The 16,648-nt window shown below is 43.3% G+C and overlaps 1 protein-coding gene across 1 annotated transcript; it reads left to right on the top strand.

Annotated features, from left to right (window-relative positions):
- Nucleotides 1–9,008: 9,008 nt before the first annotated feature.
- Nucleotides 9,009–14,034, top strand: YARS2 (tyrosyl-tRNA synthetase 2). Its single transcript, XM_048300678.1, has 5 exons — nucleotides 9,009–10,009; nucleotides 11,180–11,347; nucleotides 12,448–12,603; nucleotides 12,921–13,091; nucleotides 13,361–14,034. Exons 1-5 carry the CDS (start codon nucleotides 9,009–9,011, stop codon nucleotides 13,518–13,520), a joined length of 1,656 nt encoding a protein of 551 aa, XP_048156635.1. The 3' UTR covers nucleotides 13,521–14,034.
- The last annotated feature ends 2,614 nt before the right edge of the window (nucleotides 14,035–16,648 follow it).

Here is a 16,648-nt window from a genome sequence, read left to right on the forward strand (position 1 = left end):
TAACCTGTCATATAATCATAGTTTATACAGTAATATATAGTATAGGTTATATAGCAATCATGGTTAACCCTAATAAATGTTAAAATGTTAGTGTTAATAAATGTTAAAAATGATCCACTGGTTGTACATAAACATAATATCAAGGCCACACATGCAAGAGGCTCCTTTACCCACCACTGTTCATGAAACTGCTATTTATAGAGAACATGTTTGTTTGTGTGCTCATGATAAAGATTGAGTAATGAATTCCTCAGGGTTATTTCAGGTTCACACACAGACAAAAATTTAAAGTGCTTACACAGCTGCACCTGGACTTCTTCCCTTCTATTTGGCAGCAGGGAGTTATCCTGGGCTCTGAAATAGCTTGTCTTGTTTAACATTAAAGTTAAGCAATGTAAACAGCTTACGGTATCCCATAGTTAGCCATAATGCTAAGATACAGCACTGAGGAACCCTCACTCTCCTTATTTGCAAGGACAATTAAGCAATTGTAGACAGGATATACAGGGCCATTGTTTGCCTAGTTTTCAGGTCACTGGAGTACCACAGAAATAAGGAAGACTGACCATGGCCAGATCCATTCCAACAGGTTGAGGAAATCTCTAAGTCTCCAGTACCCAAATCATGACTGACCAGCTTCAATTTCCATGGACATCTCCCAGCCTGCAGCTGCTGCAGTGGTGGATTGGCAAAGGGAAGGCAAGTAATGGGGCAAACCCCACCACCTAACATCTCTGGGGACATGGGGGACCACAGACATACTGTCAGCTGATAATGAGAAAGAGCATTAGGCTGATCTAATGCTCCTTAGCAGACAGTGTCCAGTTCACTCCTGGCATTGTTTGAATCACCACGGAGAAACTGGTGTTTCAGGCTGCTCTTCCAACTCTGCTGGTTTTACCTGCCCAACATCGTAATTTCACAGCTAAAACAACACTTCTGGGCTCACAGACACTTCACCCAGACACTCACTGCAGCTCACAACCAGCAAAAGCCACTGCTTCTTATAAACTTCAAGATTCTGGACTACCGATTTTTACCAGTGTCACACAGAAGTGCTGACGTGTCCTTGCACTGTTAATGATCCCAGCTGCAATGGAGCTGACCTTGTGGACAGCTGCAGGCAGGGGACAAATGGCTGCTTCTTAAGGGCAAGGGCTGAGATTTAGGAAAGGGCTCATGCCGAGAGCTGCAGGTGAAGGTAAGGCACTTTTCAGGAAAGACAGAAAATAAAGCCCACCCTTCTGAGACACCTGGCGTCCCCAGACATCCTGTGTTCCAGCGACAGACCTGCCTTTCCTAGACATAATCCCATAGTGCCACATTCAGGCTGCCCCAGGAGAGGGGACAAGCAGGGGGCTGAGGGCAACCCCCCATCCAACAGACCTCTGCAAGGGGCTCAGCCACACTGGGTACATCGAGGGGTGAGCCAGGACCAGGGGGTGCAACAGGAGCAAAACAAGGCCAGGCAGGGCTCCCTTATAAAGTAGCCAGGACAGATGCCCTGGGCTGAGCTGAAACAGGGTGCTGGACCTTGGTTAAGGTGGGGAGGCTCCAAGGCAGGCTGGGCAAGGCAGTGAGGGCTTGTTTCTTCATATTCAATATTCTTCATATTGTACCAACTCCTGCTTTACTTTGTATTTAAACTATAAATGCATTTGGGCACATCAAACCCAACATCATTCCCCTGTTTGTAACTGGGTCTGGTAACAGAAGGAACAAATGTTCTTTTCTCTTAAGTGGACCCTGCTTTAGAAACAAAGATTTTTTTTCTCACAAACCTAGCAAAAACATTCATTTTAAGGTTTCTCTTCCTGAATTCCATGCAGCCCTTATTCTGGTAACTCCATGATGCCTCAGAAGCCAGACGAGATTTGATAGCACCTCGATACACAGCAAACCTCTAAATGTGATTAGGTGAGAGTATCTTGAAATGTCTTTGGGAGCTGATATCATCTCCTCCTCAACAACCATTCACTAACCAACGACTTGCCCGCATTGTTTAGAAGTATTTCAAACAGCACTGAGCTTAACGTTGTAAAGAATTCCAGTTGGTAATTCCCCTCTCTTGTGAAAAACGAACATTTTTCTCTATCTTTTATCAGTATTTGCAGCTTGCCTTATCATGTATTTGAAGAAGTCTGTGATGTGTTGGGGAAACTCCCACAGGCCTTAAAGATTTCAGGCAGAATCCCACTCTATAATTCTCCCTTATCACAGAACAATACCCAAGACATGAACAGCCTGAACCAAGTGCATTGACTGGTGATTCCTGGCAAGAAGGAGCAAGCTTCTCCCTTCCAGGAACAGAGCAGGAATATAAACTATTAGCTTTCAGACCACAAACCCATCAAATTAATCATCTGTGAACATCAATAACAGCTATATATACATGTATATAACATATATGGAAAACAACCACCAACCTGGAATGAACACTGACACTGTTGTCTACATCAAGGAACAACATTTCATGTTTTGCTTAAGTGGTCACCAGGCTCCTTCTTTTTGGTTGAAATATATATTAAATACCTTAAATCAGAATCAGAAATTAGCAATACAACAAATGCTTAGTATCCATTTCAAGAAAAACATGAGAAAAACAAACCACATGATAAGACAAGACACAGCACTGTCATAATTTATTTTTCTGGAAGAAAAGCATATGGTGTGTGCCTCTCTCTTTAGCAGTGTACTTGCAGGCTAGCAGTCACATTCTGCTCCTCTTTTCCCTTTCAAATTCTCCCTTCCCAGAGGCACATGTTATTCTATACAATCATAGTTGTCAGGGTAATGTCCAAAACCCATGGATTAATAAAAGTGTGAAATTACCTTAGTCATTTGACACTACACAACAATTTAGGTGGACAGAAATACTATCCTATCAACTCAACACTGAGCTGAGTTATCCTTCTGCTGGTACAACCAGTTACTTGTTATCCCAGAAAAACAGCTCCCATCGGGATCTATATCCAGCATCTTGCCCACAAGCTGGTGATTATAACTGGAGAAAGCTGCAAGGGAAAAGCAGTAGCCATCCAGTTCCTCAAACATCATGTCCCAAAGCTCACTTTCATTTCTTCAATCACCAGCCAGCTTTTCAAAGCTTTTTTTTAATGTAACCTGCCAGGAGCACAGCCTGAGGCTGTGCAGTATCTGAGCAAGAAAGCTGAGACGTGCATGCAAACAACCTCAAGAAAGAGAAGAGGCTTTGGGGATTGTGCATGTTTTCTCAGGAGAAATCTGTTGTTATCAGCTTTGAAGACAAAGTTTGTTTATCAACTGTCTAAGCAGGCTGTTTGATGTTAACAGATAGGGTTAGAGATACTTTTGAAAGGCACCTGGGCTGTGGTGTATCTGCTCCTGCCAAATACAGATACCTCATTTCTGCAATTTCTGTCAGCTGTTAAATCCCATGGTCAGCACTGTGCAGAGGGCAAATCAGCCAGCTGTTTCCTTCAAGCTTTTATAGCTCTGAATCTTGATTTCTGTGGGGACAAGGGCACACGTGTGCCAGTGCCCCTGGTCCAGCAAAGCATCTGAACTGAGAGGGGCTATCACTGCCCATGCTTTATGATATTTGAAATACAAGGCAGTCCTGGCACCTGTGCCCACAGCATATCTGACAGCCTGAACACCCAATTCTGAATTTTATCTCAAATCTTTTTTAGGGAAGTTCCCTTCTCAGAAGTTATTTACTTTTTCAAGGCTTCCTACCATGTTCTTCTCCTTACATTGCTATTTATTTACTAAACCACAAACTTGCATGTACTTGAAAGACATATTTGCTAACAGACCTCACAATGCATTGTCTGATTGAAAGTAAGATTTCCCATAATGTACTCAGAGGAAAACTGTTTCCATGTCAGGAGAAGACAGTAGCAGGCTGTTGGCACTTTCATGTGAAGTAACAAAATGTGCATCCGTGACTTCTCCATGTTCAAATAAACACTGTGGTGAACACAGTGACATGAGGCATCTGCCAAGTCCACAATCCATTTCATATGCTAGAAGCTTTTTAGTCTATCTTATCTGAATGAGAAAACAGAGAACTCCGCCTTCTGAAAAGCTGTAGCACTGACTGCTACTGAAAGAGCTAATGTCAAAATAGTATTTTAAGACGTTTTCTTTCTCCATTACAGTGGGTGGAAAACTAGTCCTTGAAAGTACAGAGATACTACTACTTTCCCTAATGCCTGAAAATAACAGGAAAGGATGAAAAAGACTGGAAATTAACTATTTCCACCTGACACTAGTGTTGAATGCTCTTTTAAGGCAGAAAAGCAACATACTGAGAAGTGAATCAAAAACCTGGATGAAAAAGGCAGACTTCAATGTTGTGAAGCACTCACGTCTGGGAATTCCACACATGCGAGGTGTTCAGGTTTCTTTGGCCTTCAGGAAGGTCAGAAGTTAAAGCCAGGAGAAAACTCACAGTGGGACAGCTGTATGTTACGAGTGCATCCCCTTTCCTAAGATATTTTGCTTTTAACAGCAGCTGAGTTCCTTGCATAACATCTCCCATCCACTACCAAGCCACTGAAACACAGATATCAATTTTTATCCACATAAAAGGCTTCAATCATTGATCCAGAAAATCAGCTTAGTCTCCCATGGCTTTTGCAAGAAGTCAATTATGCAGATGTGGAGCACATATTACACACTGGCAGAGAAAGCCAAACTCCGCAGAAGCACTGTAAATATATTTACTTAGCTAATACCCCAAAGCTTTCCCGGCTCGAAGGCTACGTACGAATAGCACCAAAATTCAGCATCTCAAGCTCTTGTATTGCCACCTCGCGGCTGATGCACGTAAAACTTGGCTTTACCGGGAGGAGAGCGCGTCAGGAATTCCTTGTATTGCATAACGAGGGAATAAATGCTGGCATAAATAGAAGCAGAGTTTTAAACTGAGTTACATTTAGTAATGATACTTTGCAATGGAATGAGGATCTTCTCTGAAGGAAGAATATGAATCAAATACTAGGTGAAAACTCAGGCATGAAGTGAAAACTTAAGCAAACCCCTCACCCACGATGTGTCAGCTCTGTAGTTATTCCTCAGCCTGGCACTCTTACTGGTGGGACACAAAAGACAACGGTGTCACTAATAAGTTACTTCAAAGTTATTCCAGTTGAGTAATCCATCTGGGAAACTCTTATAATTGTTTCCAAAGCCTCTGGGTGATTTGCTATTCAATTGACATAGAGAGAGTTGTGGCTTACAGAAAATATTACCTTTCTTTGAGAATTAGATCTCACAATACTGTAAGGGTTGAATTTGATTATGTCCACATCTACTTGAGAATAAGGAAGGGCAAAGGAGCCACAGGCCCAGTGAAGAACAGGAAAATACAAGTGGAGGGGTGCCTACCACTGTAAGTGACATCAACTACTGCCCAGAGAACTGTGTGGGTGCTCACCAGGCTCCACCCAGGCCTTTCATACCAGCATTTTATATTTACTTTAATTTCACATAGCAGTCCCCTGAACTCTCCAAGTAATTTCCTTCCAACCACCAGGAAGTTTATATACCTGCACTGGCAAGCAGAGGGACTTCCAGCTTTCACATTTGCTTTTATATTCTGAAAGGAGAATGGTTTTTTCCTTTCCATCAGCATCATCCAGAATAGTAAGTCAGACAGCCAGGATAAAGGATTCATCCTTAACAACTGAATTAGAAAAAAGAAACATTCTTATTCTCATTATTATCTCTTGTTAGTTCTTGTTCTAATCTGTGTTATTTATCCAAGCACATTGCCATGAAAATAATGATCCTTTCATGACTATTCTATTTATCGTAATGGAAGCTAAGCCTTTACTATCAGTTCTGAACTTTTTGTGTGCAAATGCTTTCAAAATGCCTGCAAAAATCATTTGCTTACAAGGCTAAGATAAATGGCTTTATGATTTATAGCAAGACAATCACACACACAGATTGATGATTTATAATGGAAAGACTAAGCACCTTAATCTCTAACTGCATCCACATTTCTTCTACTTAGGCTTAGCCTGTCTTCTAATACGATTTAGTCCCAAACACTTCCTACTTTCCCTGGTTACATTACTGGTATCCCATTATACAGCCCAGAGAGATTCCCCTTGGCTTTGCCTTAATCTTTTAAGTGAATGGTTCTCAGAACAAATAATGTGACCATTACAGTACGGCAGGGTAGCAAAACAGTCACAAAAGTTTTCTCGGTTATGCCACAAGAAAATATATTTATTGAGTGACTGACACCAACCCATAAGCTTTGGGGAAAAGATACTATGTGCCTACACACCTTGTGTGGATTAAATTTTATGGGAGATGCACAACTTTCTTCCCAAGACTTTTATCTTAGTTGAAAATTAAGTCTGTGCATGACTGTCTGTGGAGAATGGAGAGATTTTGGACTTAGGATAGTGTCATATCTAAAAAAGCTGTGTAAAAAGAATAATTGCCGAAAGCTAACAAGCCACAAAAAATAGCATTCTCACAATAGTATTTTAAAAATAAAGAGGATTTTCCTAGTTGATTCTGGGTTTGGGGTTGTCTTAGATAATCCCAGTATCGAAACTGAGTTTGATGGAGTCTAAAGTCAAGGACAAAAGCAGCTGTCAGCACCATAGTCTGCAAACCCTTGGGTCACTGTAAAATCAGCAAAATGATTTAGCATGGAAAAATATGAAAGCATATTCCATATTAATTGGTCTGGTATTTGAAGGATGGACATTAAGTCTAAAAAAAGATTAATAAAGCAAAAAGACCAATTAAAAACAACTATGCACCTATCAGAGGACTTATAAAGAGGTCCATGAAAAAGAAACAAAATTAAACAACAAATTACAGCAGAGAAAGAGAGGAGAAGAAAGGAACACACAAGCACCAAACACCCCTGGGTGGAGAGAGATGAGGAAACAGGGAACTAGTTACTTTTCAGCTGAAAAAGATGACAAGATAAAAAAAAATAGATATACTGAAAAACAAGAAGATCAAATGAAATAAAATAAATGTGAAGGAGGGTGACAAACCACATCAAAGGAAAACTACTCATTTAAATGCTCTGACTAATCCAAGAGATAAAAGCTACAGCAGGATTAAGGACTGCAGAAAATAACCATTGCCCTCTTGCCTACAGACACTACAGAGTTAGGCATGACTACCCCTCAGATGTATACTGAAAGCAAATGCTTTTCCCACCCTTAGGCCTCATGAAGAACCAAAACCCTTAGAGTACAGCAATAATAAGAAAAGAGGTGTATTGGTATGAGGTGTGCTTCTGGAAGGGAGTGGGCACAGAGCATCTGCCATCACAAGGTGATTGTCCCAGCACCAGGGAATTTACTGGAGAGGGGCTGGGGGAGTTGGATTCTAAAGCCACAGTTGATGTTGTGGAGCTTTATGCTGGTTCACCATCCCAGCAGCCATAGACTAGTCCTGTGAAATGAAACCAGAAGTACAGGAGACATGAATTAAGAACAAGATGGCAAAAATTAGCTCTGTAACAGAGTTAACTGGTTCATTGCAAAGTGAAGGATGCTAACACAACACAGCATCTCAGAGATTTCAAAGAAGTGAACTGGTCCTTCCCCACTTCCATTGCACTTCTCTGGACATGCTCCAGCACCTCAATGTCTTTCTTGTAGTGAGGGACCCAAAACTGGACACAGGATTTGAGGTGTGGCATCACCAGTGTCAACTATAGGGGGACAGTCCCTGCCCTGGTCCTGCTGGCCACACTATTGCTGACACAGGCCAGGATGCCATTGGCCTTCTTGGCTACCTGGGCACAGCTGGCTCGTGTTCAGCCATCCTCAACCAGCAGCCTGAGGCTGATTTTCCCTGGGCAGCTTTCCAGTCACTCTTCTCCCAGCCTGTAGCGTTGCATGGGGTTGCTGAGAGCCAACAAAAGACAAGCAAGGAATTATCTGAAGTCAGTGGCCCCCGCCAGCACAAAGGAATCTAATCATCTTCTCCAACTAGGCATTTACCTGAACCTACAGCAAGTAAGAACTTCCCAGTCATTGTTTTTGCTAGCACTTAAATGTGCTAGAGAATAAGAATTTCAGCTGAGTGTGAAAGTGGTGCATGGAGAACATTACCAGGCCCTTTACAAGATAAAGGCTATTTTTTGGGTTCTCATGTGTCAGAACTAGTTACTCTCTTCTTATCAGTATTATCTGGATAGTTAATAATCTGAACTTTTCTAATTCTGCAGAGTATTTCCATTTATTGATCTTCCCATTGTATTATCACCTCTACATATTACCTCTGAGACAGAATGGCAAGGATTTTAACAGTGTCTATAAAGTGCTTGCCATTATCTCAAAGGTTTTTAGCCCCATGCTCTGACCAACTGAGCCCTTTTCCAGTCAGTGGGAACTTCACCAGACTGCCACAGCTCCTCAAACATGATGGACAGTGGCTTCATCCACCAGTTCCCTCAGGTCCTGTGCACGCACCCCATCATGTCCTATGGATTTGTGCACCTTCGGGTTCCTTAGACAGGCTCAAACCTCATCTTCTCCTAGAGCAGGTATTAAATTCTCCCCATCCTTGCCTTTCCTTCTGCAACACTGGTGGGGTGCTCAGAACACTTGCCAGTGAAGACGGGCAAAAAAAATCATTGCATACCTCAGCATTCTCCATATCCCAGTTGTTCCATTCCCTGCCGGGGGGGGTGCATGTTTTCTCAGTCTTGGTTTTTCCTACAGCTGCACACCTCTATCTATAGTATATATATATATAAAGCTATGTAAGACAGCTAAAACTTTCTAGTAATATAGCTAATACATTCTAGTAATAAATCTAATACATTCTGGTAACATAGCTAATTCGAGAGTCTGTAAATTCTAAAGCCCCGGTGTGACTAACTCAAGCACGTGGTTCCCGCTCTGCCAGGCGCCTTACTACCAGCTGGGGGGCTGATTTCCAACGCCTGACAGCGCTTAAAATCCCGGTATTTCGGTTTGGGGAAAAAAGCAGCAGAGGAGGAGCCAACACACGCCGTTTCTGTCGCATCTTTAATGTCGCGGAGGAGATCCACCACCCAGCCTAAAGCACGACAACATTCCCGCAGTTCAAGCCGTTCCCGATGCCCCAGCAGCCCCCCAGCTCCCCCCAGGCAGATCCCGCCGTGCCCCGCCCGCCGGCTCCGGTGCGGGGGCGGCTCCCGGCGCACCAGCCCCGCCCCGCCCGGCGGCTCCCGGCGTGCCCCGCGCGCGATGGCGGCGCCCGCGCTGTGCCGGCGCTGCGGGCGGCCGGCGGGGCTGTGGGGCCTGCACCGGGCCCCGCTGCTGCCGCCGCCGCCCCGCCGCCGGGCCCACGAGCGGGCGCGGCGGGCGCGGGGCGCCGCGGGGCTGCTGGCGGCGCAGTGCGAGCGCGGGCTGTTCCAGGAGGTGTTCCCGGCGCAGAGCGCGGAGGAGCAGCTGCCGGCGCTGCTGGAGCCGGGCCGGCCGCCGCTGGCCGCCTACTGCGGGTTCGACCCCACGGCGGACTCGCTGCACGTGGGGCACCTGCTGCCCGTCATGGCGCTGCTGCACTTCCAGCGCGCGGGCCACGACGTCATCGCTGTGGTGGGCGGGGCCACGGCGCGGCTCGGGGACCCCAGCGGGCGGGAGCGCGCGCGGGAGCCGCTGCCGGCGGGGCGGGTGCGCGCGCACGCGCGGGCCTTGCGCGCGGGGCTGGAGCGGCTGTTCGGGAACCACCGGGAGCTGTTCTGGGAGCCGGCGGCCGGGCGGCTCGGCCGGGCCGCGCTGCTGGACAACGCGCGATGGCTCGGCCGGGAGCCGCTGCTCCGCTTCCTCGGCGGCGCCGGCGGGCGCCTCCGCATGGGCACGCTGCTGAGCCGGCAGAGCTGCCAGGCGCGGCTGCGCAGCGCCGATGGCATGAGCCTGGCCGAATTCCTGTATCCAGCGCTGCAGGCGTACGACTTTCTGCACCTCCACCAGCACCACGGCTGCCGCATCCAGCTGGGGGGCCACGACCAGATGGGGAACATCATGTCCGGCTACGAGCTCGTCACCAAGTACGGCGGGAGCGCGGGGCGGGAGGTGATGCGCAGGGTCTGGGCATCGGGCAGCCTGTGTCAGCAGTAGTGTGGCCAGCAGGACCAGGATGCGACTGTCCCCGTGTAGTGGGCACTGGTGAGGCCGCACCTCGAGTGCTGTGTCCAGTTCTGGGTCCCTCAGTTCAGGACGGGCAGTGAGGTGCTGGAGCAAGTCCAGAGAAGGGCAGCGATGGAATGGACTGCCCAGGGAGGTGGTGGAGTCACCGTCCCTGGGGGTTTGTAAGGAAGGACTGCCCATGGCACTTAGTGCCATCCTCTAGATAACATGGTGCTGTTCGGTCACAGGTTGGACTCGATGAAGCCTTGTCCAACCTCTCCCGATTCTGTGATTCCATGACGGGTTGCTGTGCGACTTGGTGCTGACAGCCCTTAAAGCACCAGGGACAGAAGTCAGCCCTCAAGAGATTTGGCTATACACAAAACTGTGATTTGAGAGTAGTTAATTGGCCTGATTATGAGCTTGGTACATACGTACCTCTTGACCAGGTTTATATGAATTTTTAAGAAGAAGGATAGGTTCTTTTATTAGTGAATCCAAGAACCAAAATCAGGTACTCTGAAGTGTGGGACAAAATCGAGACAAGCTTTGGCAGCTCTGCCAGCACACGCATCCTGGTGTAATCACACCAAAGTAAAGGCAGTTGTGGTACATTGGTAAAGATTGCTCCATTTCTTAGAAATAAAATGAAAAATGATGAAGATGTGCTTTTTGCTTAGCCACCAAATTTAGTGTGAGTCTTAGAAAATTTGCAGAAGTACAAATCAGGGAGCATGTACTTCTTCAGTACTTGCTTCAGCCTTACGAGACACAGAATTGGCATAGAGGAAAAGCCTTACAAGTGTCCAAGCCACACAAGCAGCTTTGATCAGCACTCAGGACAGAAGGTCCATGACAATGAATTTGCTAATGCTGTTGCTCATGGAGCTACTTAGAATATGTATATGTCTTTGATACAGACAAAAGAACTTAAAAACTTAAGGTTTTGGGTTTTTTCGTAAATCCCTTTTCACAGAACAGTGTTCTGGCATCTTTATACCAAGGACAGAATCTTGTAAAATTCTTGTATGTTAGTCAGGTTTACCAAGATAGAATTTTTTTTTAAACATGAAGTGACTCTTCTTTTTTAGGATGACAGGAACAGATGTGTTTGGAATTACTGTACCTCTTATTACCAGTACTACTGGCGATAAACTGGGAAAGACTGCTGGAAATGCAGTTTGGCTGAACAGAGATAAGACTTCTCCCTTTGAGCTGTATCAGTTTTTTGTCAGACAACAAGATAACGTAGTTGAAAAGTAAGTTTTCCTCCATCTTGCTTTTTGTCATTGTTTATAAAACCTGATCCTAACTGTTCACTGTAACTGTTTCATTTGGGTGTGTGCAACACAGGCTCCGTTTAGAAGTGTATGTTAATTATAACTGTACATTCATGACATAAACAGGCATGACTGGTTCTTAAGTATACAGTATAGTGGAACCTGTCTCCATATGCTGAAATATATATCAGAAAATTAGAAGGTGGTTAACAAAGGAGTGACGCATAGTGCATTTTATTCTGCCAGGTGACTCTCTTACATGGCATATTAGTTTCAGTACTGTAACATCACAGGTTTTTCAGTACACTGCACTACATTGATTGTAAAAGTTGCTCTGTGTTATTTTCTAAATCTGTTTTACTTTAAACTTCAATAGCACTGTTAAATCTGAGCTACTTCCCTTTCATATTGTGACCTGTCTCATAATTTACCTCTCTGAAAGGTTTATGCTCTGATACTTCATATTCATGTTCTGATCCCCAACACCTTTCAGACTGAAAAGAAGGGTATGTGGGTACTTAATACTAAAATATTTCAGGCATTCAGGCTTTTTACCAGTAAAGGTACCTTTAATACACTGCACAGGACTGAAAGCTCATTAAAATTGACTTTGTTTTAAAGAGTAGGCTTAGGTATGCATCTTTAAATTCTTGATTATCCTAAATAATCTTCCTGCTGAGATACTTGCCAATACTTAGTATGCTTCATTCCCATGATCACCACGGACCGGCAGTGGTATTTTGCATTAGCAGATTGTGGATCTGCTAAGATAAATACAAAACCTTTTTAGCTGACACACTATTCCAATAAATCCTGTAAAAGTTTCAAGACAAAACTAAGTGTTGATTGAAATACAAGCTTCATAAAAGCATCTGACCCTATCTTATGCCTGAACACTTGGCCCTAGACAGAAGATCAAGTAAAATCTGAGTTTTAAGGATTTGATTGAAAGGACAGAGTATCTGTAACACGTATTTCTTAAATTGACTAAGAATCATTTTAGTGCACTTACTGAATGGCAAAGACAGGAAATCTGCAATGATGGCTATACAGACAAAATATTTTATCCCTGCTCATAGATACCTGAAACTATTCACCTTCCTTCCTCTTGAGGAGATTGCCCACATCATGGAAATGCATGCTAAAGAACCTGAAAAATGGGGCCCTCAGAAACGACTGGCTGCAGAAGTAACCAAGCTTGTTCATGGTAGAGAGGGGCTGGAATCTGCTAAGAGGTGAAGTTTAATTTATGGAGCAGTTTTGTTTCAGATTTAGTCTATAATAACTATCCATAGCTTTTCAGGGATTATTTTAATCTGTTAAATTGTTGCTTAGGTGTTAAAAGAGAAAAAGTTATATCCTGTAGACTTAAAAATACACTGACAATATCAAAAAAGCTTGCAGGGCAGTGGGGTACAATAAAATTGGAGGTGAATTTAAGTATTTCTGGTAGTTTGTGGATTCTCAAAAGAAACTGGGGAGGGGAATCTGATGAGTTGAGTAGCACTTAGTGTGAATAGCTCTGTGTTTTGAATGATCTTTGTTCTCACAGGTGCACTAAGGCCCTTTATTACAGCAGTGTGGAAGCACTGGAAGATATGTCTGACCAAGAGTTACAGGAACTTTTCAGACAAGCTACTTCTGCTGAATTGATGCTTGAACCTGGGATGACTGTTCTTGACTTGTGCCGCAAAGCAAATGCCATTCCAGATGGACCTAGTGGGTAAGTTCTCACCTGTGCTCTCAATAATAAAATATAAATAGTAAACATTCAAAACAGATTTACACTTCTCAGAAAGAACTGGAGTAGTAGAGGCTAAGGTTAATTTCAGTCACTGTTGACCTAGACAGAAAGTGAAGCGCAGGAGACTTAAAATCTATGCAATTACGGATCCAACAGCAAAACAAAACCCCTCCGTGAACTTTCAATTCTTAATAACAATAAATAGCTTTCTCTTGCAATTAACAGGGTTTTTTTGTTTTGTTTTTAAGGTACCGGAAAATTACAGATGGAGGAGTTTCAATAAATGGGCATCGTGTAACTAATCCTGAGACTGTTCTTATTCTCGGACAGCATATTCTGAAGAATGGAGTATCATTACTTAGGGTTGGAAAGAAAAATTACTACATTATAAAATGGCTGCAGTTGTGACAACAGAGTATCTCCCTAAAATTACAGGTCATTTTAACTCTGCTGCTTGAAGATGTACTTGAAGATGTTTCTGTACTGTGCATTACTACAAAGCTCACAGACTGCCCAATGCTTCCTTTTCAAAATGCACCAGAGTTCAAATAAAGGAGCTGAGTTATACCACTGAAGAAATTGTAGATACTCTGCCTTATTCAAAGCACCTTTCATAAGGATCTGCACAAGAAGAAAATGAAAAGATTCATTTTAAAGTCCAACAACGGAGATGTGCCCCTCCTTTAAAAGCCTTCTGTGTTGTAGGAGAACAGTGGACAGTTACGCTACAGGAAAACCCACAGCAAAACGAGCCAAAGCAAACTCAAACCCTGTCCTTCTTGCAGCCAACGTGTGCTCACCTACCTGAGAAATATTGCTGGGATCAAAGACAACCAACCTATGGTCATGTTTCTCTCAACAGGTTTGCTGTGAAGGAAGCTGCAGAAAATTCCTAATAAAGGACTAAATGATTAAGCACTAATGGAAGTTGCTTCTTCATTATGTATGGGAACAAAAATTGCACATAAATTTTCCAGCCTTCATGTGGGAATACACAGCAAATTCACTTACTGCAATCTGAAAGTACAGAGCCTTTCAAAGCTTTAATCAATCTAATGAATCCCTTCTACACCTTCTGTGGGCGTAGTATGACTTAAAAAGTGAGTGACACTTGTTCCACTTCTTTGGTCCTGTGAATGACCAGGATGCATCCATGCTATCCAGCATCTTTGTTGAAGGAATATCCTGGTATTAGTTCTGTAGGCTCTGCAGTCAGCTGGAAGATAGTACATTATACCAGAAGATTTGGAGCATGTACATAAAAGGGTTTTTTTAACGTTAGCAGCCCAGGAGTTGTGGGTGAATAGCACCACAAGGATCTCTGGACCAGGAAAGATGTGAGGGAAGCTGCAGTGCTCCGCAGTGTTGCTTTCAAGGATCAGGCCTCATGCTTAGGCCATGCAGAATCATTTCCTGGCTATGAAACTGAAATACGGTACTTTCAGAAGCTCAGCATGTTCTTAGTGTTAATAGAGTTATTAGTGTTAATATCAGTTTCCAGATCCTAATTATCTGTCTCATAATGACCTTTCTAGCCTAGCCTCTATTACATAAAAATGAAAAGTAGTTGAGTCATTTCTACCTCAAAAAAAGCAGATGGAGGAAAAGGGGGAAGGGAAGGGAAAGTTAAGTTCATCCACCTAACACAGCCACCTTGTTCCTTAAATGACAGAAGCATTAGAGCAAATCAAACATGCACCTGGGACCAAAATATACCAGGTTCATACCCATGTTCACCTCCAGAGAAATACAGCAGAGCACATTTGAGAGGTTCTTTCTGGTTGAAGGAAAAACTCCAGGAAGTACTGTTTCATGTCTAATCTTTTTCCTGCCTGTTTTCTGTCATCTCCAAATGATGCAGGTGCACGTATATCCACTTCGAATAAATTACTAAAATTATTTTTTTCTAGAAATAAATAAAAAAGGAATAAAGTTCTTAGCATGCAAGGTTTCTAGTAAGATTCATAAACCCCAAGAAATTTAGTCCATGCTTGCCTTTGAACAAGTCCTAGCAATCCAAACCCTTCCCTGACTCTTACCAGAGAAACAGCTGGATACAACCACTACTTGCCATGACCATACAGGGCCATCACAACTGAGCATTTGAACCTGGGCCAAGGATCAAGGATGACTGGGAAAACTGACTATTCTTTCTTAGCCTGGGCTTATTCCTCATATACAGGTATGTTTAGGTAATCAGAGATTGTTCAAATTTGTTCAGATGTGAACAAGGAGTTAGTTATTAATATTAAAGTATTTAACATGGCTACAACTGTGTGACTTGAAAGTGCAAAAAGAAAAGTAATTATTTGGGCAAGATATTTTTTAAAAACCCAGAACCAACAAACTAAAAAAGCCCCACCAAAAACATTCGTACAGCAAAACCTGGAAGACTTGAATTTAACCTTATGCAGCAACTGGTAGTCAAGAGGTAAAGGGTGAAAGGGCATGCAGCAGGTAAACTCAAAACTATGGGAGCATGAAAGCACCTTCACTAGTTTAAACAGTGTCATTGAGCACAAAACCATGTTCGAGTGGTATTAAACTGTAAGGAAGCAATCCTCTACCTCTCACCTCAAGGCACACTTTAATCAGCAACAAAAAGCAAATGCAGTGGAGATCTTCAATAACTACAGAAAACACCAGCTACCCATTGCTCTCACAGCTGAAGGAGAAAACTGCAGAAAAAAAAAATTTACTCAGGATAATTCCATTCAAGTTCCCAATAGGGGCACAACAAACTGGCAAGTTGTTTCTTTCCCCTGCTCTGATCTATAAAGCAGGGACCCGAGTTTGCCATATCCAATCTGGCTCTGTCATTTATCCACAAACATTGAATAAAGGCAGGTCTGCTCTGTTGACTTCAGAATAAGGTCTAAAGCACACAGATACCACCACCCCCATTACCCATCTGTTCCACTAAGTAAAATTTGAACCTGCCTAAAAAACACTGACAAACTGGATTCACACTGGGATACTGTGATATTTACTTATATTATATAGTTCTATTTTAGTTACAGCAGGACTACAATAGCTCAGGTAATAATGTCAGACATTTACCAATCTGAGCTTGGCTAGAGTGGGTTTTTCCCTCCATGATTCTCTCCTCACTGGAGAGCAAGTTAGCTAAAACTGGAAATAATTTTGTCATCAATGCACAAATTTAAATTAAATAAGGTGATCGAGAAGACAGTTGTAAACCATCAGTCTACTGGGAATTTTTCAGTTGCTGCTCTCTTTAGGCTTTTTCCCACAGCTTCCCCATAATTTCTTTTAATGCTAGTAGTAACAGTGGCATTTGAAGTATTTTAGTTCAGTTCCAGAACACAGCTTATTTCAAACCTATCAACAGCCACAAATAGCCTGTCAACACTGTGAGTTATGGAACTATTCATGAACTAAGAATGCAGAACTGAATGACAGCAAGTGCAATCACAAGTAAGACTGTACAAATACAGGTATTTACACTATTGGCTTACAAGAGCATGTACGTCCTGCCACCAGAACAAGTCAGTTCAAAACTATTTCTGGCATAA

The sequence above is a fragment of the Corvus hawaiiensis genome, chromosome 4 (assembly GCF_020740725.1).
Source record: "Corvus hawaiiensis isolate bCorHaw1 chromosome 4, bCorHaw1.pri.cur, whole genome shotgun sequence".
Taxonomy (NCBI): domain Eukaryota; kingdom Metazoa; phylum Chordata; class Aves; order Passeriformes; family Corvidae; genus Corvus; species Corvus hawaiiensis.

Bases quoted from the DNA above. Each gene is read 5' to 3' on its own strand.
- YARS2 (XM_048300678.1), top strand. From the start codon at position 9,009: ATGTCGCGGAGGAGATCCACCACCCAGCCTAAAGCACGACAACATTCC. The intron at 12,604-12,920 runs GTGAAGTTTAAT...TTGTTCTCACAG, and splicing joins GGGCTGGAATCTGCTAAGAG to GTGCACTAAGGCCCTTTATT. The intron at 13,092-13,360 runs GTAAGTTCTCAC...TTTGTTTTTAAG, and splicing joins ATTCCAGATGGACCTAGTGG to GTACCGGAAAATTACAGATG.